Below are 23,200 nucleotides of genomic sequence, written 5' to 3' on the forward strand. Positions count from 1 at the left end.
ATACTAAATCAGAAAAAAAACAGAGAGGGGAAAGAAAATTAACCCAAAAACTGGAGTAAGAAACTTAAAAGGCTCATATGCAATTAAAGGGCCAAACATTAAAAGCAAACTGTACAATGAATCATACATGTATTTATTATAGAAAGCTAAAACCATGTGCCTATGTGCATAAGAACATAAGAGAAGCAATGTTGGATCAGGCCAGTGGCCCATCCAGTGCAACACTCTGTGTCACATAAGAACATCAGAGAAGCCATGTTGGATCAGGCCAAAGGCCCATCCAGTCCAACACTCTGTGTCACATAAGAACATAAGAGAAGCCATGTTGGATCAGGCCAATGGCCCATCCAGTCCAACACTCTGTGTCACAGAAGAGCATAAGAGAAGCCATGTTGGGTCAGGCCAATTGCCCATCCAGTCCAACACTCTGTGTCACAGAAGAGCATAAGAGAAGCCATGTTGGGTCAGGCCATTGGCCCATCCTGTCCAACACTCTGTGTGACACAGTGGCCAAAAAAATTATATATATACACACACACACACACACACACACACACATACATAAGCATACACACTGTGGCTAATAGCCACTGAAGGACCTCTGCTCCATATTTTTATCTAAGCCCCTCTTGAAGCTGTCCATGCTTGTAGCCGCCGCCACCACCTCCTGTGGCAGTGAATTCCACATGTTAATCACCCTTTGGGTGAAGAAGTACTTCCTTTTATCCATTTTAACCTGACTGAAGAAGCTCTGACCTTACACCTACCTGGATCAATTCCGGAGGCATACAATAAGACACTGGATGCAATATGTATACCCTTGATTAGGACATAAGGCTGTAGAATAAAAGGCCTCAGGAATATCTTTAAGCCTTTGTCACTTCATTCAATTTCTTTATTGTCCAGCATTGTTCTGTTGTTCTATTGTTTTCTGTATTATGAGCCAAAATGTGTACTTACTTTTCTGACCTCTGAAGAAGACCAGTCTAGGTCGAAACGCATCAGGCTAGGTTAAGTTAAGTGGTTTTATGGCTGTACAAAGGGTAGAAGCTAATGATGGGCCTCTAAATGGTTTTAGCTTTCTATAATAAGTACCTGGACGTTTGCTTATGAGTCATTATACAGTTTGCTTTTAATGTTTGGCCCTTTAATTGCATTATTATACTAAATCAGACCATTGGTCCCTCAAGATCAGGACTGCCTGCTCAAGTTCACACCTCCCCCCCCCCCCCCCCGCAAGCTTGCTGGATGAACTGAGCCAACCACTCTCTTTCAGCCTTGACGTATCCCGCAGGGTCGTCAGGAGGGTAGAATGGGGGCTTGCCTCTTGTATGCCATCGCATGATTTTTCACAGAAGGCAAAGATTTCGATGCAGTTAAACACACAGGAGATTCTGTCTCGCCCCGAGTGTTTCTGATCCTGCCTGGAAACGGCGTGTAGCAGAAATGCATTGTTGTGTTGTCAAATAGGCTCCCGTCTGGCGTGCCTGTGGAGAATATACTTCACGACCCTTGCCTAATTCCTCAGCCTGACACAGTGGGTGAGTTTCTTGGAGGGTTTCTTTGGAGAGCGCTTGGGAGCTCCTGTTGCGTTTAAAATTTCACGGCTTTAATTAAAATACCATTCGGGGGGTGGGGGGGGGGTGGAAACGGATTTCTTGTGTGGAATGCTAACTGTTTGCCGAGCCACCCACACATACGCCTCTGTACAGAACTTGTTCCACACGGGAGAGCCACCACGCCACTCAGCATACGCCATAAGAACGTAAGAGAAGCCATATTGGATTAGCAATAGAGCAGGGGTGGCCAACGGTAGCTCTCCAGATGTTTTTTTGCCTACAACTCGCGTCAGCCCAAGCCATTGGCCATGCTGGCTGGGGCTGATGGGAGATGTAGGCAAAAAAACATCTGAAGAGCTACCATTGGTCACCCCTATAATATTTTACAAGATTATGCATGGGATAGAGAAGGTAGAGAGAGAATGCCTTCCTTCCATAGGAAATAATGAAGGATAGGGGCACCTTCTTTTGGGGCTCATAGAATTGGACCCCCTGGTCCAATCTTTTTGAAACTTGGGGGGTATTTTGGGGAGAGGCACTAGATGCTATATTGAAAATTTGGTGCCTCTACCCCAAAAAACACCCCCCCCCCAGATACCCGCAGATCAATTCTCCATGATTTTCTATGGGAATAAATCTCCACAGGGAATAATAGAGTTTCCAGCAGATTTCCCTCCCCTCCCCCCGCTTTCTGACGACCCTGAAGTGGGGGGAGGGTCTCCAAACCGGAGATCCCCTGCTCCCACCTGGGGATTGGCAACCCTATGCCTGTATGACACAGAATCATAGAATAGAATAATAGAATCATAGAGCTGGAAGGGATCTCTAGGGTCATCTAGTCCAACCCCTGCACAATGCAGGAACCTCACAAACACTTCTCCCTAAATTCACAGGATCTTCATTGCTGTCAGATGGCCATCTAGCCTCTGTTTAAAAACCACCAAAGAAGGAGAGCCCACCACCTCCCGAGGAAGCCTGTTCCACTGAGGAATCGCTCTAACAGAGTGTTACACTGGATAAGAACATAAGAGAAGCCATGTTGGATCAGGCCAATGGCCCATCCAGTCCAACACTCTGTGTCACAAAGTGGCCAAAAAAACTAAGTGCTATCAGGAGGTCCACCAGTGGGGCCACGGCAATAGAAGCCCTCCCACTCACCAAGAATACAGAGCATCACTGCCCCAGACAGAAAGTTCCATCGATATGTTGTGGCTAAGAGCCAATGATGGACCTCTGCTCCATATGCTTATCTAATCCCCTCTTGAAGCTGTCTATGCTTGTAGCCACCGCCACCTCCTGTGGCAGTGAATTCCATGTGTTAATCACCCTTTGGGTGAAGAAATACTTCTTTTTATCAGTTCTAACCCAACTGCTCAGCAATTTCATTGAATATCCAAGAGTTCTCGTATTGTGAGAAAGGGAGAAAGGTACTTCTCAGGTCAGATAGAGATGGCCAGATTTCCCAAATCAACTGGAATCTCAAAGAGGTGTGTGGTGCTCTAGGATTTCTCTGCTCATTTCTCACACTGTATCCAAATCCCCAAATATCCCACAAAAGTGGTAGCCATGTCAGTTCAAGGTAAACAGTGGTGTGTTTTCCCAAAAACTACATGCCCCGTGTGGGATTTTTTTTTTGAGTTACAACTTCAAGAGGGGATTGCATGAACATACAGAGTTAGAGGTCCATCTGTGGCTGTTAGCCGCAAGGTATAGATGGAATAGTATGTCTGGGGCAGTGATGCTCTGTATTCTTGGTGCTTGGGAGGCCACAGTGGGAGGGCTTCTGGAGTTCTGGTGGACCTCCTGATCGCACTTGGGTTTTGGCCACTGTGTGATATAAGAGTGTTGGAATGGATATGCCATTGAACTGACCCAGCATGGCTTCTCTTATATTCTTATGACCCTGCTGGTGGACCTGCTGATGGCACCTGGGTTTTGGCCACTGTGTGACACAGAGTGTTGGACTGGATGGGCCATTGGCCTGATCCAGCATGGCTTCTCTTATGTTCTTATGGCCCTGCTGGTGGCACCTGGGGTTTGGATAACGTGTGACATGAGTGTTGCCCTGGTTGGGCCACTGGCCTGATCCAACATGGCTTCTTTTATGTTCTTATGTGACACGAGTGTTGCACTGGATGGGCCATTGGCCTGATCCAATATGGCTTCTTTTATGTTCTTATGTGACACAGAGTGTTGGACTGGATGGGCCATTGGCCTGATCCAACATGGCTTCTCTTATGTTCTTATGTGACACAGAGTGTTGGACTGGATGGGCCATAGGCCTAATCCAACATGGCTTCTCTTATGTTCTTATGTGACACGAGTGTTGCACTGGATGGGCCATTGGCCTGATCCAACATGGCTTCTCTTATGGTCTTACGGCCCTGCTGGTGGATCTCCTGGTGGCACCTGGGGTTTGGCCATCGTGTGACATAAGAGTGTTGGACGGGATAGGCCATTGGCCTGATCCAACATGGCTTCTCTTTGTTTTTAAAATTTGTGATAGAGTAGGAGCTTTTGAGAGTCATTGCTCACTTGTTCAGATACAGAGCCAGAACGTAAGTCCATCTGTCCTTATATCGTGGAGAGCGAAGCGCTTTCAGTTGCCAAAAGGCATAATTGGATTATAATGGGCATTTTGGTCATTCTTTGAGGCATAGTCAAATCTATTCCACAGTTAAGATATGCTACAAAAACCATAGTCAAGAAACCACGAAGGGAGGTCTTTTCCTCTATGAAATGTGATGGCATCAGATGGCTTTAGCATGTTCTAATTCTGTCTCATAGCTCAGAATTGATCTCTCTCATAATCTTTAAAACTGTATTGCAGAGTAATTGGTCCCCATTAAGATAGTTCCAGCATTGTAGCCATGGTGATTCTTGTCCAGTGGGCACCTTAAAAACCAGCAAAAACGGAGCTTTGTGGGCTTCAGATTCAGTGGGAGCAGAGCTCCTGAACCTTTCTGGAGTTCCCCCTCTTCCTCCTCACCTACCTTGTCCTTTGAATAGGAGGTGCAGCTGCATAACAATCCCTGGATTAGGAGAGTGGGCAGCCAGCCATCCACCAGGGGCTTTGCCCCGCCCCCAGCAGCCCTCATTAACCCCCGGAGAACCCTTTCTCCACTTATGTGATTTTGGGCAGCAGGTGGCTTGCTGTCCTTTTGACTGGGGGAGGGCAGCCCAGGAGAGCCCCAGGCGAGCGAGGCCTGCTTGGGCTGGCTGGAATTCTAGCCAGCCCAAGCAGTCCTCACTCACCTGGGGCTCTCCTTTCTTGCATTGGGTTGCTTTGGGGGGGGGGAGGCATATGCTAATACGAACAAGCTCCTCCACCTATTTTTCTACAAAATGACCCCCGGAGCTTTGACTCTCAAAAACTTATACCCATGAAGATCATGTTCTCTACAAGCCCTGGCCTGAATTGCACAGTCTCATCAGATCCTGATAGCTAAGCAGGGTCCTCGCTGATATGTACTTGGATGGGAGATCACCAAGTAAACCAGAGTTACAAAATGGAAGCAGACAATGGCAAACCACCTCTGAGCCTCTCTTGCCTGGAAAACCCTATAGGGTGGCCCTAGGTTGGCTGTGACTTGAAGGCTAGCGTTTGACAACTAGGTACTACAAGATCCAAATTTAGATGATCTGCCATGTTGGATCAGGCCAAAGGCCCATCCAGTCCAACACTCTGTGTCACAGAAGAACATAAGAGAAGCCATGTTGGATCAGACCAATGGCCCATCCAGTCCAACACTCTGTGTCACATAAGAACATAAGAGAAGCCATGTTGGATCAGACCAATGGCCCATCCAGCCCAACACTCTGTGTCACATAAGAACATAAGAGAAGCCATGTTGGATCAGGCCGAAGGCCCATCCAGTCCAACACTCTGTGTCACATAAAAACATAAGAGAAGCCACGTTGGATCAGGACAATGACCCATCCAGTCCAACACTGTGTCACAAGGTGGCCAAAACTCAGGTGACATCAGGAAGTCCACCAGTGGGACCAGACTAACTCCAGAAGCCCTCCCACTGTTGCCCTCCAAGCACCAAGAATACAGAGCATCACTACCCCAGATATAATGACATAAGGGAAGCCATGCTGGATCAGGCCAATGGCCCATCTAGTCCAACACTTTGTGTCACAAAGTGACCAAAAAAACCAGGTGCCATCAGGAGGTCCACCAGCGGGCCAGGACACTACAAGCCCTCCCACTGTTGCCTCCCCCCAGCACCAATAATACAGAGCATCACTGCCCCAGAGAATTCCAGGGGTCGTTTCTTAGAAAAAGAAGTGCCGGAGCTAATTAGCTGGGCTTCCCAATCCCCAGGTCTCAGCGGGGGTTCTCCCGCTTTCCCAGGCAACTTCCCGCCCCCAGTCAGCTGGCCGGCGGTGGGAAGCCCTGCCCCCAGAGGACCGTGTGCCTTTGAACCTCCATAGGCCTCAGTCTCCGATTGAAAGGCTTCCTCTTGGGATGGTGTGTCTGTGTTACTTTGAAGAAGTTGGCAGCAATTCATGAGTAGAGAGGCCAATCCCTCGCTTCAGAATTGCCAGAAACGGGGGGGGAGGGAAACGTCTACTGAGTACTTCATTATTCCCTATGGGAATTGATTTGGAGGTTTCGGGGGCTCCGGGGGACCTGTTTTTTTTAGGTAGAGGCACCAAATTTTCAGTATAGTATTTAGTGCCTCTCCCCAAAGTACCCCCCCCCAACTTTCAAAACGATTGGACCAGGGGGTCCAATTCTATGAGCCCCAAAAGAAGATGCCCCTATCCTTCATTATTTCCTATGGAAGGAAGACATTGTAAAAGGTGTGCTGTCCCTTTAAATGTGATGGCCAGAACTCCCTTGAAGTTCAGTTATGCTTGTCACACCCTTGCTCCTGGCTCCACCCCCAAAGTCCCCAGATATTTCTTGAATTGGACTTGGCAACCCTATAATTAGCACAACTCATTTGCATATGCCGCACATACCCTGACATCACCAGAAGGTGCACTAAATACTATCAGATCAGCAGCTACCTTCAAATGCTGTCTTGAATTAGAATTGTCATCATAAAACCTGACTTCCATCATACTTTTTAAATGACCTTCTCCTCTGTGGCCACAGCAACAATGACGAAGATTTCCAGCTGTCTGCTTTATATGTTTTGGTTATTTCCCCATTTTTTTGTGGGGGAAAATATTAGAAAGTTTGTCAAATCTTAAGAGTTTAGCAAAATTCTCACTGGAGGTTTGAACAATGGAGCCCAGAAGCAAGCATTTGGGGGCGGTGGGGGGGGGGGGGGGTTAAGAAAAAAAGAACACAGTAAAATTTAGGGATTGTGGAGCTCCACTCCTGTGAGCTCCTGCGCGAAATGAGGCCTGATTGTGTTATACCCAACATACACAAATGCATCTGGTTTTTACTTTTCATTTCAAAGTGCTAGGAAGACATAAGAACATAAGAGAAGCCATGTTGGATCAGGCCAACGACCCATCCAGTCCAACACTCTGTGTCACACATAAGAACATAAGAGAAGCCCTGTTGGATCAGGCCAATGGCCCATCCAGTCCAACACTCTGTCACACTTAAGAACATAAGAGAAGCCATGCTGGATCAGGCCAACGGCCCATCCAGTCCAACACTCTGTATCACACAGTGGCCAATAATTTATATATATAAATTTATATATATATATATATATATATATATATATATATACACACACACACACACACACTGTGGCTAATAGCCACTGATGAACCTCTGCTCCATATTTTTATCTAACCCCCTCTTGAAGCTGGCTATGCCTGTAGCCACCACCACCTCCTGTGGCAGTGAATTCCACGTGTTAATCACCCTTTGGGTGAAGAAGTACCTTCTTTTATCCGTTCTAACCCGACTGCTCAGCAATTTCATTGAATGCCCACGAGTTCTTGTACTGTGAGAAAGGGAGAAAGGGACTTCTTTCTCTACCTTCTCCATCCCATGCATAATCTTGTTAACCTCTATCATGTCACTCCGCAGTCAACGTCTCTCCAAGCTAAAGAGCCCCAAGCGTTTTAACCTCTCTTCATAGGGAAAGTGTTCCAAGCCTGTAATCATTCTAGTTGCTCTTTCCCCTTGGGAGAGAGAAAGAGAATTTCCTCAGTTATGGTATCTATGAAATGTGCCCTGACCTGGTTGGCCCAGGCTAGCCAGATATTGGAATCTAAGAAGGGTTGGCCCTGGTTGGTACTTGGATAGAGACCACCAAGAGAGTCCAAGGTCTGTAAGGTGAAGCAGGCAATAGCAATTTGCTTTGGTTCATCTGTAGGCCTGAAAACCCCACTCGGTCGCATTTTCCACTACCACCGCAAGCCTGTGCACTCAGCGTTGTCTTCTCCTCTGCAGGTCTCGTCAACGGGCGATACAGTTGTCCCGCCCTGTTCATCAATCATCGCTGCTTCTCGGGACCCCATTTGAACAAAGGAAGATTGTCGGAGCTGCCTCAGTCTGTTGGGCCTGGCAAGTGTGTCCTCGTTCTTAAAGAGGTGAGGGTCACTTAACGTGGAAGTTTAATTTTAATTTAATTTAATTTTCCGGGTTATACCCCGCCCTATCTCGCAAGCGGGCTCTGGGCGGCTTACAACATTAAAACCTTACAGGAACGTTAAAGAAACCACACCCAGACTAAACAATACCATGATTGCAGAATCTGTAAAAATCGCAGAATTATCGAAGTCGCGTTCAACGTAACTTAAGCACCTAGATGGTGAGGTGCTAATAAGGTGCTGGGGGAAACGATGACTTCAGGGGATACCTGCTGGATCAGTTGAAAGCTTACAGGCCCTGCGAAACTTGGATAAGTCCCGCAGGACCCGGATCTCCAGCGGGAGCTCATTCCACCAGGTGGGGGCCTGGACCAAAAAGGCCGTGGGCCTTGTTCAAGCCAGTTGGGCATCCACTGGTATAGATGCAGGAGTTACCAACATGTTGTGGACTTTTCCTCTGGCCACCCCTGCTGCAGTGGGAGGAATGCGGGAGGAGGGGGCAGTAGTGAGGTCAGTGCAGTGGCCCCTTCCTTAAGAGGTTATGGGCCCAGAGATCCTTGACTTGGTGAAGAGAGAAACTGAGAAGAGAGTATTCAAGATTCCCTTCCCAGTGGTGGCAGGGATGGCCAAACTTGCTTAGCATAAGAGCCACAAAGAATAAACATGAGATGTTTGAGAAACGCGAGAGAGAGAGGAGGGAGGCAGTGGTGGAAAAAAAGCAACTTTAACTTTTAAGTCCATTCTTCCTACCACCAGCTGGCTTGGCTTGGAGAAGTGATTTAAAGAGACAAATGCCTTCTCCATGCTGGCTGATGAAGTGGTGGGGGCTTTGAGAGCCACACAGTGTGTGTGTGAAAGAGACCCATGTGGCTCCCAAGCTGTAGTTTGGCCACCCCTGCTGCAGTGGGAGGAATACACCATCTTCAAGGTGTTGGTGTTAACTTTTAAGGCCCTTAGCAGTCTGGGACCCTCATACCTACAGGAGCACCCCTCCTGTAAGAACCCCCCCCTCCCTTCAGTCATCATCTAGGGGCCATTTACAGGTGCCTGACCCCAGGATGGCTCCAGCTAGCTGTACCAGGGGAAGGGCCTTCTCAGTTGTGGCCCCTGTTCTCTGCAATGCACTCCTAGACGACACACATGCCCTAACAGACTTGTTTATAGCCAGTTTGGTGTAGTGGTTAAGTGCATTGGCTCTAATCTGGGAGGACCTGGTTTGATTCCCCACTCCTCCACTTGCAGCTACTGGATGACCTTGGGTCAGTCACAGTTCTCACAGAGCTTTCTCAGGCTGTCTGTTCTAGTAGAATCTGTGTTCTTGTTTACACCAGGAAGGAGGGGATTTAAAGGACCGTGGAATGGGGGCCGTGGCTCAGTGGTTGAACATCTGCCTCGCATGCAGATGGTTTCCAGTTAAAAGGATCGGGTAGTAAATGAGGTCAAAGTTTGAGAGCCAGTTTGGTGTAGTGGTTAAGTGTTTGGACTCTTATCTGGGAGAACCGGGTTTGGTTCCCCCCTCCTCCACATGCATCTGCTGGAATGGCCTTGGTTTAGCCATAGCTCTGGCAGAGGTTGTCCTTGAAAGGGCAGCTGCTGTGAGAGCTCGCTCAGCCCCACCCACCTTGCAGGGTGTCTGTTGTGGGGGAGAAGATGTAGGAGTCTCTGATTCAGAGAGAAGGGCGGGGTATAAATCTGCCGTCTTCTTCTTCTTCTTCTTCCCGATACCCTGCAGAACCGCTGCCAGTGAACAAGACAATATTGACCTTCATAGACCAATTGGCAGACTCAGGATAAAACAATAGCAAATTACCTTGGTTCGTCTGTAGCCCTGAAAACCCCACTCAGAGTTTTCCCACCCCCACCGCAAGCCAGCGCACTCAGCCATGTCTTCTCTGCAGGGCCCATCAGTGGACGATACAGTTGTCCTGCCCTGTTCATCAGTCATCACTGCTTCTTGGGACCCCATAGGTTCAGTGAGCCATGTTTCAACCTGATCATCTAAAGAAGAAGAAGGCTGCAGATTTATACCCCGCCCTTCTCTCTGAATCAGAGACTCAGAGCGGCTCACAATCTCCTATATCTTCTCCCCCCACAACAGACACCCTGTGAGGTAGGTGGGGCTGAGAGAGCTCCCCCAACAGCTGCCCTTTCAAGGACAGCTCTGCGAGAGCTGTGACTAACCCAAGGCCATTCCAGCAGGTGGAGGAGTGGGGAATCAAAGCTGGTTCTCCCAGAGAAGAGTCTGCGGCCTTAACCACTACACCAAAGGGAGCTGTTCCAAGAATGGAACTTCTATCCATGCTGGGGAGAAGAGAGTTAAAAAAAAAGTATTGTTTTGTTTGACATAGGAGTGATTTGGCGGGTAGAGCCAATGCTGTTGATTTGTCAGTCCTTGCCCAGTTTTCTTTTTCCTAGAAACCTAGTTATTGATCAGTGCAACGGTTGAGGGTGGTTGGAAGCTGATTTTATCAGCATCAGAATGTTATATTTTAAGCTCTAAATAACTGCAAGGAAAGTGCTTTCTGGAAACAAGATACCTGTAATGTCACCAAACAGCTGAGCATTTACAGGGATCCCCATTCTTGGCTTGCTGTGCCCCGGACCTTTCTCCTGCTTTTAACTCAGCACTTTAGCACAAAACCAAAAATTCGGTCCCCCAAACAGTTGGCACAAAGTTCATACCAGTTGCAGCAGGCCAAGTAGAAGAAGAAGACTGCAGATTTATACCCCGCCCTTCTCTCTGAATCAGAGTCTCAGAACGGCTTACAATCTTCTTTATCTTCTTCTCCCACAACAGACACTCTGTGAGGTGGGTGGGGCTGAGAAGACTCTCACAGCAGCTGCCCTTTCAAGGACAACCTTTGCAAGAGCTATGGCTGACCCAAGGTCCTTCCAGCAGGTTCAAGTGGAGGAGTGGGGAATCAAACCCGGTTCTCCCAGATAAGAGTCCACTACACCAAACTGGCTGTTTCCTCTCTCCCAGGAACACTAGGGGACACATCAATATTGGATGGACTGAACGCATACAAGTGATTCCGTCCCTTCCTCCGAACCAGTTTTGGAATTGTTTCCAGTTTTCTCTCCACCATGTTGGTCTCAAAACTGAGACCAGCCACTGAGTGGGAATTCCAGTGGAGGTGTTGAACCCAATTAGATCTCCTTCTCTGGAGAAGCCAGAGACAAAATTTGCATTGTTGTTTTTCTCCTTCCCCCCTTTCCCTCCCCCACTTGCTGTTTCACTGTGTGTGAGACTGTGCGAGAATGTCATTGCCAGGGGAACGCGGCTGAGGTGATAATGGATTCCCACAGGAGGTAGACTCTTGAAGGAAATCAGGGAGAGTGATTTTGTCTCTTTAATTTTTTTCATCCTGAAGAGGAAACAACTGTATTCCCAGAGCACACTTCTCAAACATGAATGTGAAGATTAGTACAGGCCCTGTGAATAGGGCCTTTTTTTTTTGTAGAAAAAGCCCAGCAGGAACTCATTGGCATACTAGGCCACACCCCCTGATGTCACCATTGTTTTGCATATGTTTTTTGTAGAAAAAGCCTAGCAGGAACTCATTGGCATATTAGGCCACACCCCCTGATGTCACCATTGTTCTGCATACAGCTCTTTTTTTGTAGAAAAAGCCCAGCAGGAACTCATTGGCATACTAGGCCACACCTCCTGATGTCACCATTGTTCTGCATATGTTTTGTTTTGTTTTTAGAAAAAGCCTAGCAGGAACTCATTGGCATATTAGGCCATGCCCCCTGATGTCACCATTGTTTTGCATATGGCTTTTTTTTTTTTTTTTAGAAAAAGGCCTAGCAGGAACTCATTGGAATACTAGGCCACACCCCCTGGTGTCACCATTGTTTTACATACGTCTTTTTTTTTGTAGAAAAAGCGCAGCAGGAACTCATTGGCATACTAGGCCACACCCCCTGATGTCACCATTGTTTTGCATATGGCTTTTTTGTAGAAAAAGCTATCAGGATCTCATTGGCCTATTAGGCCACACCCTCTGATGCCAAGGCAGCCAGAACTGTGTTCCTGCTTTAAAAAAACAACCAAAAAACCCCCTCCATGTGAATAATATTAGCCAGTCAAGTGATGAGGAAGCTATATAGGAGGGAGAAGACATGTGGCTGGAGAATTCCCAGAACAACACCTGGTCTCCATGGTGACAGAGATCAGTTTCCCTGGAGAAAATGGCCGCTTAGGAAGTTGGACCCTATGGCATTATCAGGGCTCTTTTTCTAGCAGAAACTCCTCTGCATAATTAGGCCACCCCCCACCCCCCGATGTAGCCAGTCCTCCTAGAGCTTAGTGTCAAACTCATTTGTTATGAGGGCTGGATCTGACATAAGTGAGACCTTGTCGGGTCGGCGGGGCATATGTGCACCTATTTACGATTAGACAAGCAGAGATACAAACTTTATAAAGGACAGGGACATACACAATTAAAGATTTATTTTTTTTAACTTAAAATATTAGCATTCGTTGGTCTTAAAGGTGCTTTCTTTGTATTTCTCCCATGGGATCCAGGGAACTGGGCATAGGAAGCTCTGGCTGTTTCCCTCTTTCCCCAGGGGACCAGGAGGGGGAGGAGCCTCAGCCAATAGAAGGAAGAGAGGCTTCGCTCGGTAGCTCTGCTGTGCGATTGTGATAGCCTGGCAATGCAAGCTCTTCCTCCCCCCCCCCTTCCTCCCCAAGGGAGGAGCCTCAGCCAATGGAGAAAATAGAGGTTTTGCTCTATAGCTCCTGTACGATTGCGAAAAAGCAAACTGTTGCACAGAAGGAAGCAAGAGAGAGGGAGGAGGAAGTAGATGACAGCCAGTTGCTCGAGGGCCTGATAGGAGCCCTCTGGGGGCTTGATTCCGCCCCCAGGCCAGGTGTTTAACACCCCTGGCTTAGAGGGCTCTTAGTACAGGGCCTACTGTAAATTCCAGGAGGATTGGCTACATCAGGAGGGGCGTGGCCTAATATGCAGAGGAGCTCCTGCTAGAAAAAAAGTGCTGGGCATTATAACCACTGAAGTCCCTCCCCTCCACAAACCCCACCCTCCTGTGGCTGCACGCCCAAAATCTCCAGGTATTTCCCAACCCGGAGCTGGCAACCCTTCCTCTGCTGCAAAACGGGCATTGTTTTCCCTTTGCCGTCTTCCAACAGGTCCTCAGTATGGTCATCAACTCGGCTTACAAACCCGGGAGCGTTTTGCGGGAGCTGCAGCTGGTGGAAGACCCCAGGTGGAACTTCCAGGAGGAGACCCTCAAAGCAAAGTAAGGGCTTCGCGCAAGGGCTCCTGAACGCATGAAGAGCTGCCTGGTATCGAATCGCGTCATTGTTCCGTCAAAGTCAGAATTGTCTATTAGATGGGCAGCCGCTCTCCAGGGACTTGGGCTGAGGCCCTTCTCGTCACCTGTGACCAGGGACAGGAACTCCTTTGCATATTAGCCCCCACCCCATCTGACGTAGCCAATCCTCCAAGAGCTTATGGGGCTCTTAGTTAGGGCTGCTAAGCCCCTGGTCTGGAAGTGCAGGGTTGCTGTACAGAGGCAGGAAGTGGCAAATCACCTCTGGGCATCTCTTACCTTGACCTCGGTGGCCCAGTCTAGCCTGTCCTCTTCAGATTTCGGAAGCTAAGAAGAGTCAGCCTTGGTTAGTGCTTGGATGGGAGACCACCTAGGAAGTGCAGGGTTGCTGTGCAGAGGCAGGAAGTGGCAAATCACCTCTGGACATCTCTTACCTTGACCTCGGTGGCCCAGTCTAGCCTGATCTCTTCCAATCTTAGAAGCTAAGAGGGGTTAGTGCTGGGATGGGAGCCCACCCAGGAAGTTGTGCAGAGGCAGGCAACGGCAAAGCACCTCTGACTGTCTCTTGCCTTGAAAACCCTCCAGGGTTTGCCTTAAGTTGGCTGGGGCTTGATGGCCCCACCGTGAAACTTGTGCTGGGCGCGGAATAATAAAAAAAAAAAAGGTCAGATTGTAAAGCCCTGTTCAAAGCCAGACTTCCTCCGCATTCTTGCATTATCTCAGCTTGTAATTTTTCCCCCCTTCGAAGTTTCCCATATGTGGGTCATTCCTCCGGCGATCTTTGATCTCCGTTCCCTTTTGCCTTGCTTGTAATACGTTTAATTGGAAAAGCAAAAATCCATTTTCAGCCGAGGAACCTTGTTAATGCTGCAATTGACACGGAGCCCGCTGAACTTGAAAGGCTTAACGGCGCTCCCAGCTAATAGGCCTGATGTCTTTTTATCGCTAAAAAGATAGCTGGCGAAATGAAAGGCTTGTCGGAACAGCAATTAACGCTATTAATAATGTGGATATCTGAGCTGATGACATTTGGTTCAGTGGCGTTTTATATTTTTTATTGGGCGTCTACCCAAGTGGTTTGCTGAAGATTTGGGTGGGGGGGTGGGGGGGGAGAGACAGAGGACACTTTCAAACTGTGTTCTGGAAAATCCTAAGATTCTTTGAAGGGCTTATCCAAGGATCATTAAGAGGATCAGAAATGGCAGAGAAATATGCGTAAGCAGGGGTGGAATTCTAGCAGGAGCTCCTTTGCATATTAGGCCACACACTCCTGATGCAGCCAGTCCTCCAGGAGCTTACAAGGCTCTTTTTTGTAAGCTCCAGGAGGATTGGCTACATCAGCGGGGTGTGGCCTAACATGCAAAGGAGCTCCTGCTAGAATTCCACCCCTGTGCGTAAGCAAACCTTGCCTGCCATTGGCTGGCTTCTCCAGTGTTGTTTTGGGGACCTTCCAGGATGAATTCACGCAGTGTGGTATAGTGGTTAGAGCTAGGGAATGCCAACAACCGCTTGGAAGAAGAAGAGGAGGAGGATACTGGATTTATACGCCACCCTTCGCTAGCCAAAGGAGTCTCAGAGATATGTGAAAAGGACTCTGGGAATCAGGAAGGATGACATGTGACATTCTACAGGAGACACAACAAGAATTATCTTGGGTCATAAACATCAGCCTGCCAGATTGCCAGGCCAGCTAAGCAGTAAATAATAGAAAATAGCAGAGGCCTTGAGCGACGGTTAAAGAGAAAATAGAGGGGCTTGACATACGGTTCTCTCAGACAAGAGTCCACACACTTAACCACTACACCAAACTGCTTTGAGACTCCTTAGGGTGGAGAAAAGTGGGGTGTAAAGTCCAGCTTTTTTTTTTCTTCTTCCACATGAAGCCTGCTGGGTGCCCTTGGGCTAGTCGCAATTCTCTCCGCCCACTGTCAGCCTCACCTACATCATAAGGTGCTTGTTGTGGGCAGAGCCAGCTTGGTGTAGCGGCTAGGAGTTGTGGACTCTAATCTGGAAAGCCGGGTTTGATTCCCCCACTCCTCCTCCACATAAAGCCAGCTGGGTGACCTCGGGCCAGTCACAGTTCTCTCAGAACTCTCAGGCCCACCAATCTCACAAGGCCCCTGTTGAAGGGACAGGAAGGAATGGCAATTGTAAGCTACATGGAGACTCCTCACCTCACCTGGAGTATTGTGTAAGACCTCAGCTGGAGTATTGTGTTCAGTTTTGGGCACCACATTTTAAGAAAGATATAGACAAGCTGGAACGGGTCCAGAGGAGGGCGGCAAAGATGGTGAGGGGTCTGGAGACCAAGTTCTACAAAGAAAGGTTGAAGGATCTGGGTACGTTTAGCCTGGAGAGAAGGTGGCTGAGAGGTGATACGATCACCATCTTCAAGTACTTGAAGGGCTGTCATATAGAAGGTGGTGTGGAATTGTTTTCTGTGGCCCCAGAAGGCAGGACCAGAACCAAGGGGTTGAAATTAAATCAGAAGAGTTTCCGGCTCAACATTAGGAAGAGCATCCCGACCGTTAGAGTGGTTCCTCAGTGGAACAGGCTTCCCCGGGAGGTGGTGGGCTCTCCTTCCTTGGAAGTTTTTCAACAGAGGCTAGATGGCCATCTGATAACAATGCAGATCCTGTGAATCATAGAATCATAGAATTGGAAGGGACCTCTGGGGTCATCTAGTCCAACCCCCTGCACAATGCAGGAAACGCACAAACATTTCCCCCTAAAAATTAGGGGGTCTTTGTGAATTTCCTGAATTGTGCAGGGGGTTGGACTAGATGACCCTGGGGGTCCCTTCCAACTCTGATTCCTTAAGGTAGTGAAAAGTGGGATATAAAACCAACCTTTCTTCCTTGGAGGAGTATATATATTTTTTCTTGATTGAGTCATGCTGACCAGGTTGCCACTCTCCGTGACAGATACCGAGGGAAAACCTACAGAGCGACAGTCAAGATTGTCCGCACGTCAGACCAAGTCCTGGATTTCTGCAGGAAAGTCTGCACCAAACTTGAATGTTGCCCAAATTTATTCAGCCCCGTGCCAGTGACTGAAGGTTGCCCAGAAAACTGCTCCGTCCATACAAAAACAAAATACAGTGAGTACAAGTGTGGCCAAAGCACGGGCATCTGCTTATAGAAGGTCCTCAACTGTCCGGGTTCCCTTAGGCCAGTCAGTACATTTTGTGCACAGGAAGCAGGAAGTTGCTTCTCCTTCTGGATAGCAGTGAGGTCGAGAACGCTTTAGTGCCCCCTGCAGGCCAAGAGTTGAAGTATGCATTGCATTTAAATGTAAAGGTAGTCCCCTGTGCAAGCACCAGTCGTTTCCAACTCGGGTGACATTTCTTTTACAGCGTTTTCACAGCAGACATTTTACGGGGTGATTTGCCCTTGCCTTCCCCAGTCATCTACGCTTTTCCCCCAGCAAGCTGGGTCCTCATTTTACCCACCTCGGAAGGATGGAAGGCGTCAACCTGGAGCCGGCTACCTGAACCAGCTTCCGCTGGGATCGAACTCATGCTTGTGAGCAGAGGGCTCCGACTGCAGTACTGCAGCTTTACCACTCTGCGCCACGGGGCTCATTGCATCTAGTTCTCCTATAAACTGGGCTTTTTTTTGTAGCAGGACCTAGGCCACATACCCCTGATGTAGCCAATCCTGTAAGCTCCAGGAGGACTGGCTACATCAGGGGGTGCGTGGCCTAATATGCAAAGGAGGTCCTGCTACCAAAAAAAAAGCCCTTCCTGTAAGGATTTTTATTGTTTTATTGATTTTATCATCATCATTTATTTTTATTTAATTTCTATCCTGTTCCGTTTCCTGCAACAGGACTCAGGGTGGAGTACAATATGTAATTTTCATCACTATACAGTAAAATGCAATCGATTAAGCTTTACTAGTCAGCGTTATGTATGTATGTAGGAGAGCCAGTTTGGTGCAGTGGTTAAGTGTGCAGACTCTTATATGGGAGAACCGGGTTTGATTCCCCACTACTCCACTTGCACCTGCTGGAATGGCCTTGGGTCAGCCATAGCTCTTGTAGTTGTCCTTGAAAGGGCAGCTGCTGTGACAGCCCTCTCGGCCCCACCCTCCTCACCGGGTTTTGTTGTTGGGGAAGAGGATATAGGAGATTGTAAGCCGCTCTGAGTCTCTTATTCAGAGAGAAGGGCGGGGTATAAATCTGCAGTCTTATTCTTCGTTTTGAGGGGCAGGAGCTCACAGGAGCAGAGCTCCGGAACCTCTGAATTTCATTGTGCTCTTTCTTTCTTAACCTCCCCCCCTTCCAAAAATAAAAAAAAAACTTGCTCCTGGGCTCCATTGTTCAAACCCCCTGTGAGAATTTCGCTGAACTCTTAAGATTTGACAAACTTTTCTAATATTTTTCCCCACCAAAAGAATGAGGAAAGTAACCAAAACATATAGAGCAGACAGATGGAAATTTTCATCATGCTACTGTGGCCACATAGGAGGAAGTCATTGAAAAAGTACGATGAGAGTAAGGTTTTATTATGACCATTATAATTCAAGAAGTGTTTTAAGGTAGATGCTGAGCCAATATAATTCAGTCCACCTTCTGGTGACATCAGGGGGTGTGTGGCATATGCAAATGAGGTGTGCTAATGAGCTCCGGCACCTTTTTTTTCTACAGAATGACCCCTCCTCATGCATATGTTTTTGTTTCCTCATTGTTTTTTATTTGTTTTTATACTACCTGTTTCAAAAGCTACGGTAGTTTTAATGTTTCAGATCGGCTGCCACCTGGGGGGGGGTGCCTGAAGCTGGTCAGAAAGGCCGCAGAGAAGCCTTTAAAATTAAAAATAAATAAAATAACACCTGACCTGTTGCTTAGGCCAGGTCAGCGCTTGAAGAGGGGCTACAATAGGGGTTGCCAGACTTGCTTAATGTAAGAGCCGTATAGAATAAATGTCAGTTGTTTTAGAGCCGGAGGAAGGAAGGAAGGAAGGAAGGAAGGAAGGAAGGAAAGAAGGAAGGAAGGAAATAGATGTGGGAGGGGGAAAGAACACAACTTTAAATGCTGGCTGACTTGGCTTGGTAAAGTGATTTAAAGAAATAAAGGCCTACTCCAAGTTGACCGATGGTGTGCTGGGCTTCGAGAGCCACACAAGATGTGTGAAAGAGCCACAGTTTGACCATCGCTGGGCTACAGTACTGTGATTTTTTTTTTTAAATGTGGCCGTGCGGTTGTTGTGTAGGGAAGACCCGCAAGACCGTTGGATGCTTTGATATGACCTTGGGGTCTCCTGCTCACCTTTTGTTCCAGCTTCTTATTACGGGAAGAGGAGGAAAGTCGCTAAGCCTCCATTTGGGGAGACCAAGAGCCGCAGCTTGGAGAGGAAAGACAGCCAGCTGGCAAGGCGCAGGAAGAGGCGGGAACCCATCATCCCTCAAAAGAAAAGGCAGCTCTCAGTGACAGATCGGAACCCAGCCGAATCTGCGGAGGTAAAGTTTTTGGAGTTTTGATCTCTCTTTGTCGAAACGTCTAGGACAGGTTCCTTTGTAAAACTGTAGCGGTTGGAGAAAGAATTACTAGTACAGGGAGTCCCCGACATAGCACCCTCTGTTACCTTTCCCCAGCAGAAGCCTTTAGTGCAGTGGTTCCCAACCCCCCCAGGCTGTGGACCGGTTCCGATCCACGGCCTGTTAGCAACCGAGACGTGAGTTGTATAATTATTTCATCATATATTACAATGTAGTAATAAGAAGACGACGACGACGATGACACTGGATTTATATCCTGTCCCCCACTCCGAATCTTCGAGTGGCTCACAATCTCCTTTATCTTCCTCCCCCACAACTGACACCCTGTGAGGTGGGTGGGGCTGAGAGAGCTTTCCCAGAAGCTCTGCCAGAGCTCTGGCTGACCCGAGGCCATTCCAGCAGCTGCAAGTGGAGGAGTGAGAAATCAAACTCAGTTCTCCCAGATAAGAGTCTACACACTTAACCATCATACCAAAATAAAGTGCACAGTTGTACCATCCCGAAACTATGCCCCCCCCCCCATGGAAAAATTGTCTTCCACAAAACCGGTCCCTGGTGCCCAAAAGGTTGGGGGCCACTGCTTTAGTGGACCATTGGCCTGATCCAGTCAGCTCTTCTTACGTTCTTGAGGTAATTAGTTAATGTTGGTTCGCCGTTGCTGTGGGCATTATTGCAGGAGAGCGATGACGAAGAGCCAGAGGGCCCGGAAGACGAGATGTGGAGCGAACAGACCAGCCCCGAGCTGCGCGACGATCAGACGGACCTCTCCTCAGCAGAGGCGCCTCTGGCCAGCCCCCCGAGCCCCATGAAGTTGCGGAGCAGCGCTGAGTCGGGCCAGGCTGCTCTCACCGAGAGAGGAAGGAGGGCTCAGAAAGCGCTCTCGCTTCTATGCGCTAAAGAGGCAAAGAGGGATCAGGCGAAGCAAGTAAGGGCCTCTGTCATTCTTTCTTTTAATGTGATCCTGACTGGGCCTATAGGATGGCATGCTCGTCCCGCCCCACATACGCACCATTTTAAGTGCCAAAACAGCTGCAGGTTGGGCGGCCATTTTGGCACTTGATTAAGGCATAATTGATTAAAGCCCCATGGTGCAGAGTGGTAAAGCAGCAGTACTGCAGTACTGTAATCTGAACTCTCTGCTCACGACCTGAGTTCGATCCCGGCAGAAAGCTGGGTTCAGATAGCCAGCCCAAGGTTGACTCAGCCTTCCATCCTTCTGAGGTCCGTAAAATGAGTACCCAGCTTGCTGGGGGGAAAGTGTAAAAGACTGGAGAAAGCAATGGCAAACCACCCCGTAAAATGTCTGCCGTGAAAACATTGTGAAAGCAACGTCACCCCAGAGTCAGAAACAACTGCTGCTTGCACAGGGGACCTTTCCTTTCCTAAGGCATAAGGCCAGGGGAACAGGAGCACATCCATCTGCCACACTGCATTTTTAAATGATTCGGTATGAGTATGAGGCCAGTTTCTCGGAATCATAGAATCGGAAGGGACCTCCAGGGCCATCTAGTCCATCCCCCTGCACAAGGCAGAAAATGTACAACTGGCTCACCCCAACACAACTCCAGTGACAGAAAGTGGCAAGAAAAAAATGACCACGAGGGTGCCATCATGTCTAGTTTGGCCCTAGGATAAGACACCCCCGATGCCCCTTTTCTGCTAAGCTGTGAAATTAATTAGGTGACTTTTAGGCAGACATTTTCATTTCTCCCTCCTTCCCTCCCCCCCCCCCCTGTTTAGTCTACCTGACAGGGTTTTTGTGAGGCTTAAAGGAGAATTTTGTACACTGCCTCGTACTGTGTAGTGTAGCGCCCAAAAGATTTTGCAGTACAGTAATTTTATTACAGTTCGTAACTGCACAAAACAGTCCGTGTCGGGGACCAAATAACAAAATACAACCATAATAATATAAAGGTTGGGATACCGACGCATGAACAAATTAAGACTGTAGCATTTACAATACCTTACAGTCCGTATCACACCCTTACATGCCGTTGACGAATTCTGTAAGCTGCTGCTAAAAATTTGGCAAATGCCAACATGTGACCTGAGGGTTACCGTCTAAGAGAAGCGTATTACTTATTGCACTGTTTGAGAGACCTTGGAGTCTTTCCTGTATAGGTTGGATAAATCTAGCTCGTATTTGATCATCGTACTCACAGCTGAGTAGAATATGTGTAATCATATCCACTTCCCCACACAGGCAAACACGCTGGACCATCAGCCCACTATAATAATATAATAATAATAAATTTTATTTATACCCCGCCCTCCCCGCCGCGGCAGGCTCGGGGCGGCTTACAGGACATGAGGGGGAAAAAATATCATTTCTTAGGGGGAAAAAATATCATTTCTGAGGGGGAAAAATATCATTTCTGAGGGGAAAAAAATATTACAACAGGCCATTGAGAAAGCCCTTCAATAAGATGGAATGTCTAAATTCGATAAATATAAGGCTGGGGAAATGACAGGACTAAACGGCTTTCAAAGGAAACTAGGTAGATTCATGGAGGATAAATCTATCAATGGCTCCTAGCCATGGTGACTGAGGGGAACCTCCACATTCAGAAGCACTAAGCCTCTGAATCCCAGAGCCAGGAGGCAACGTCTGAGAAAGGCCTTCGCCTCTACGCCCTGTTGTTGGTCATCCAGAGGAACTAGTTGGCCTCTGTGGAGGACAGGACACTGGACTAGATAGACCACTGGTCTGACCCACCAGCTCTCTTATCTTAACTCAGTTTTTGCCCTTACAGGCGATAAAGCAAGACCCTGAAGAGAAACTTGTGCTGGAGAGCAATCCACTGGAGTGGACAGTGATGGATGTCGTGAGGTTCATCAGGCTGACAGACTGTGCTCCTCTTGCCAAAATATTTCAGGAACAGGTAGGCCGGTTTATTTTCCCGCCTTTTTTTTCTGTCAGGCCTGACTCAGCATGGCTCTAAGGCCATGAGCGGGGAGGTCCTTGGTGGAAAACCCACGAATGCCACAAACTGTCTAGGAGGCCTTCAGCAAGCGACATCACTCCACTGGTAACATGGGGAGTAATAGGGTTGCCAAGTCCCCTGCGGCCTTTGGCGGGGGAGGGGGGGGGCTTTTTTCACGCATGCTACGTGCTCGCGGCACAACGTCGCTCACAAGTGATGTTATCGCACTGCTGATGTCGTGTGCCGGCCACTAACAGCTTCTGGGAAAACTCTATGGTTTTCCCAGATGCTTTAGCAATTCGGAAGGGAAACTCTATGGTACCTGAAAGGGACGTCATTGCGGTGGGGCACCCCGTCTGCAAAGGAAGGACGCTCCACTGCCCCCCCCCCCCAGCCCTCTCCCGCTTTGGAGGCAGCTGGGCAGGGGCCACCTTGTTCTTCCTTTGCTCCGATTGGAGGGAAGGAGGAACACAGGAGGGTCAGTGGGGAGGGGGCACTCACAAATCACCACCACCACCTCCCCCGTGGCAAGGTGGTGCCCTAGGCCACCACCTACCTCGCCTACTTCCACACGCCGGCCCCATCCCGTACATTTTCAAAGACATTCATGCAAAGGAACTACTAAACTTCCGAACTTTCTGTCACTGGGGACTCACCTAACTGCCCTTGGGTCGTCACCGATGTTCCCTCTAAGCTGTGGAGTCTGGTGAGCTAAAATTCTACTTTGTGAGCTACTGGCACTAAAGTTGTGAGCTACTGCATCAATTAGTTTGCTCTAGGGCCATTTTTCCTGAGCTGAGACCAAAATGTGTGAGCTGGAGGCTAAAAAATTGTGAGCCTGGCTCACCCTAACTCAGCTTAGAGGGAACACTGCTCCTCACACTTCCTCCACGCCCTTCCGTCGCTCTTGCCTCCCATGAATCTCAAAAGGTCTGCCGCTCTTTCCATTTCTTCTGCAGGATATCGACGGCCAAGCTCTTCTTCTACTGACGCTTCCGACAGTCCAAGAGTGCATGGACCTGAAACTCGGCCCGGCCATCAAACTGTGCCACCAGATAGAGAGGGTCAAGCTTGCTTTCTACGCCCAGTATGCCAACTGAGGCCTCGGTTCCGTGTTCTGCCTTCCCTTCCCTTGAACTCTATGGCGGTGCGAGGGTTGCCAGCCTCTAGGTGGGACCTGGAGATTGCCCAGAAGGACAACTCGTCTCCAGACAACAGTTTCCTAGAGAAAATGGCTGCTTTAGAAGGTTGAATCTTATACCCCACGGAGGTCCCTCCCTCCTCAAACCAAACCCGCCCTGGGCTCCACTCCACATCTCCAACCCAGACTTGGCAACTGGGATTCCTGTATCTCTGAAGAAGAAGATGATGATATTGGATTTATATCCCGCCCTCCACT

General features: G+C 48.4%; 1 protein-coding gene across 1 annotated transcript in view; it reads left to right on the forward strand.

Moving 5' to 3' along the window:
- SFMBT2 (Scm like with four mbt domains 2) overlaps positions 1–22,966 on the forward strand; it is a 96,898-nt gene extending 73,932 nt beyond the window's left edge. The window contains exons 13-20 of the mRNA XM_060245974.1: positions 1,471–1,541; positions 7,936–8,075; positions 13,234–13,343; positions 16,301–16,476; positions 18,660–18,838; positions 19,554–19,802; positions 21,631–21,759; positions 22,761–22,966. Of these exons, the coding sequence (XP_060101957.1) occupies positions 1,471–1,541; positions 7,936–8,075; positions 13,234–13,343; positions 16,301–16,476; positions 18,660–18,838; positions 19,554–19,802; positions 21,631–21,759; positions 22,761–22,901 (1,195 nt within the window). The 3' untranslated portion in view covers positions 22,902–22,966. The remainder of the gene's footprint in view (positions 1–1,470; positions 1,542–7,935; positions 8,076–13,233; positions 13,344–16,300; positions 16,477–18,659; positions 18,839–19,553; positions 19,803–21,630; positions 21,760–22,760) is intronic.
- Positions 22,967–23,200: the final 234 nt, after the last annotated feature.

The sequence above is a fragment of the Heteronotia binoei genome, chromosome 8 (genome assembly GCF_032191835.1).
Source record: "Heteronotia binoei isolate CCM8104 ecotype False Entrance Well chromosome 8, APGP_CSIRO_Hbin_v1, whole genome shotgun sequence".
Taxonomy (NCBI): domain Eukaryota; kingdom Metazoa; phylum Chordata; class Lepidosauria; order Squamata; family Gekkonidae; genus Heteronotia; species Heteronotia binoei.